Genomic DNA, 1,248 nt, shown 5'->3' with positions numbered 1-1,248 from the left:
TTCCCGTAAGCGACGGTGGGCATGGGAGGAACATTAGAATGTTATCCTGAAGAATGAAAAAAGACTGGAGACAACCTGTAGCCATCTTCCAATATTTGAAGAACTTTTGCTATGTTAGATAAATAAAATTTAATTCTGTATAGGACTAGATAATTTTTAAGATCTTTTCTGAGGCTTTGAGTCATGATTTTGTATTTCGATGTAAGTTATATGTTTTGAAGATATTTTCATGGAGGTGTAATATATTGTAATCAAAATAGTAAACTGCTATGTAGTAACCGAAGTAATATTCTATATTTATTAGGAATAGATAATCTTATTTCTGTCTACTTTTGTTAGCTTATTTTCTGCCATTGAAAACATTCACTTTTAATTGGTTAAAGATGTGACTCTTTTTCTTAATGTTTATTACAGAGGTTCCAGAAACTTTAGCAGCTGTAGTGCAGAGGACTTTGAGAAGTTAACTTTGAATAAAGGAGGAAACTGCCTTCTTAATATTCCAAAGCCTGATGAAGCCTATAGTGCTCCATTCTGTGGCAATAAACTGGTGGACCCCGGGGAAGAGTGTGACTGTGGTACTCCAAAGGTCAGTTTAATTTTTGATTTTTGCTTTGTAAAATTACTATGAGATTTGCAAGAAATAAAATTGTTTATTTTGGGCAACACTGGCATAACAGCTAAAGTAAAATTTAGAGGCAAGATGAGGATTGTTGTTTTGCTTGTGTGCATATGTTCCTGGGGTTGGTAATCTCCTCCTCCTCAGACTGTAAGTAGTGGTGCCGTCTTTTTTGAAGTCAGGGAAAGCGCCATGTTTGTTCTTCTATCTTTTTGCTATTTTCTACCATTTCCGTTATGGTTATTGGCTTATTTATTTACTTTAAAGAACTAGTCACTTTTGCACGTGGCTCTTTACTTCTAAGTTCCACCATTCTGGCACTGCCATTGCAGAAATATTTATTCAGTTGGACTCATCTTAAAAATGAATTGAAGCCGGCCCGTCCTCCAGAGTCCTTCAGTGTCAAAATTCTTGCTACTCAAACTAGCATTCTCCTTTGTTAACCTTCAGTTTACCTACTGATCTCTGGCTTTATCAGACCTGTCACCCACACTAACTGCCACAAGCCCTTACCCATCTTTATTATTACTGTTCTGTAGCCAGACTCCTCTCCGAATGGCCTGCATAAGCCCTTTCCTCCCCAGGCCTTGCATTAAGTTGTATTATTTATTTATTTACTTATTTTCATTACA

The 1,248-nt window shown here is 36.4% G+C and overlaps 1 protein-coding gene across 1 annotated transcript in view; it reads left to right on the top strand.

Annotated features, from left to right (window-relative positions):
- Positions 1-414: 414 nt before the first annotated feature.
- Positions 415-1,248, top strand: part of LOC105824226 (disintegrin and metalloproteinase domain-containing protein 9-like) — a gene marked incomplete at its 5' end in the record, with an annotated part of 159,997 nt that continues 159,163 nt past the window's right edge. The window contains one exon of the mRNA XM_012661598.1: positions 415-586. Within this exon, the coding sequence (XP_012517052.1) occupies positions 415-586 (172 nt within the window). The remainder of the gene's footprint in view (positions 587-1,248) is intronic.

The sequence above is a fragment of the Propithecus coquereli genome, unplaced genomic scaffold, assembly GCF_000956105.1.
Source record: "Propithecus coquereli isolate 6110/MARCELLA unplaced genomic scaffold, Pcoq_1.0 Scaffold721, whole genome shotgun sequence".
Classification (NCBI taxonomy): Eukaryota; Metazoa; Chordata; class Mammalia; order Primates; family Indriidae; genus Propithecus; species Propithecus coquereli.
Note: the sequence above shows the minus strand (reverse complement) of the source record. Positions and strands in the feature narration are given on the sequence as shown.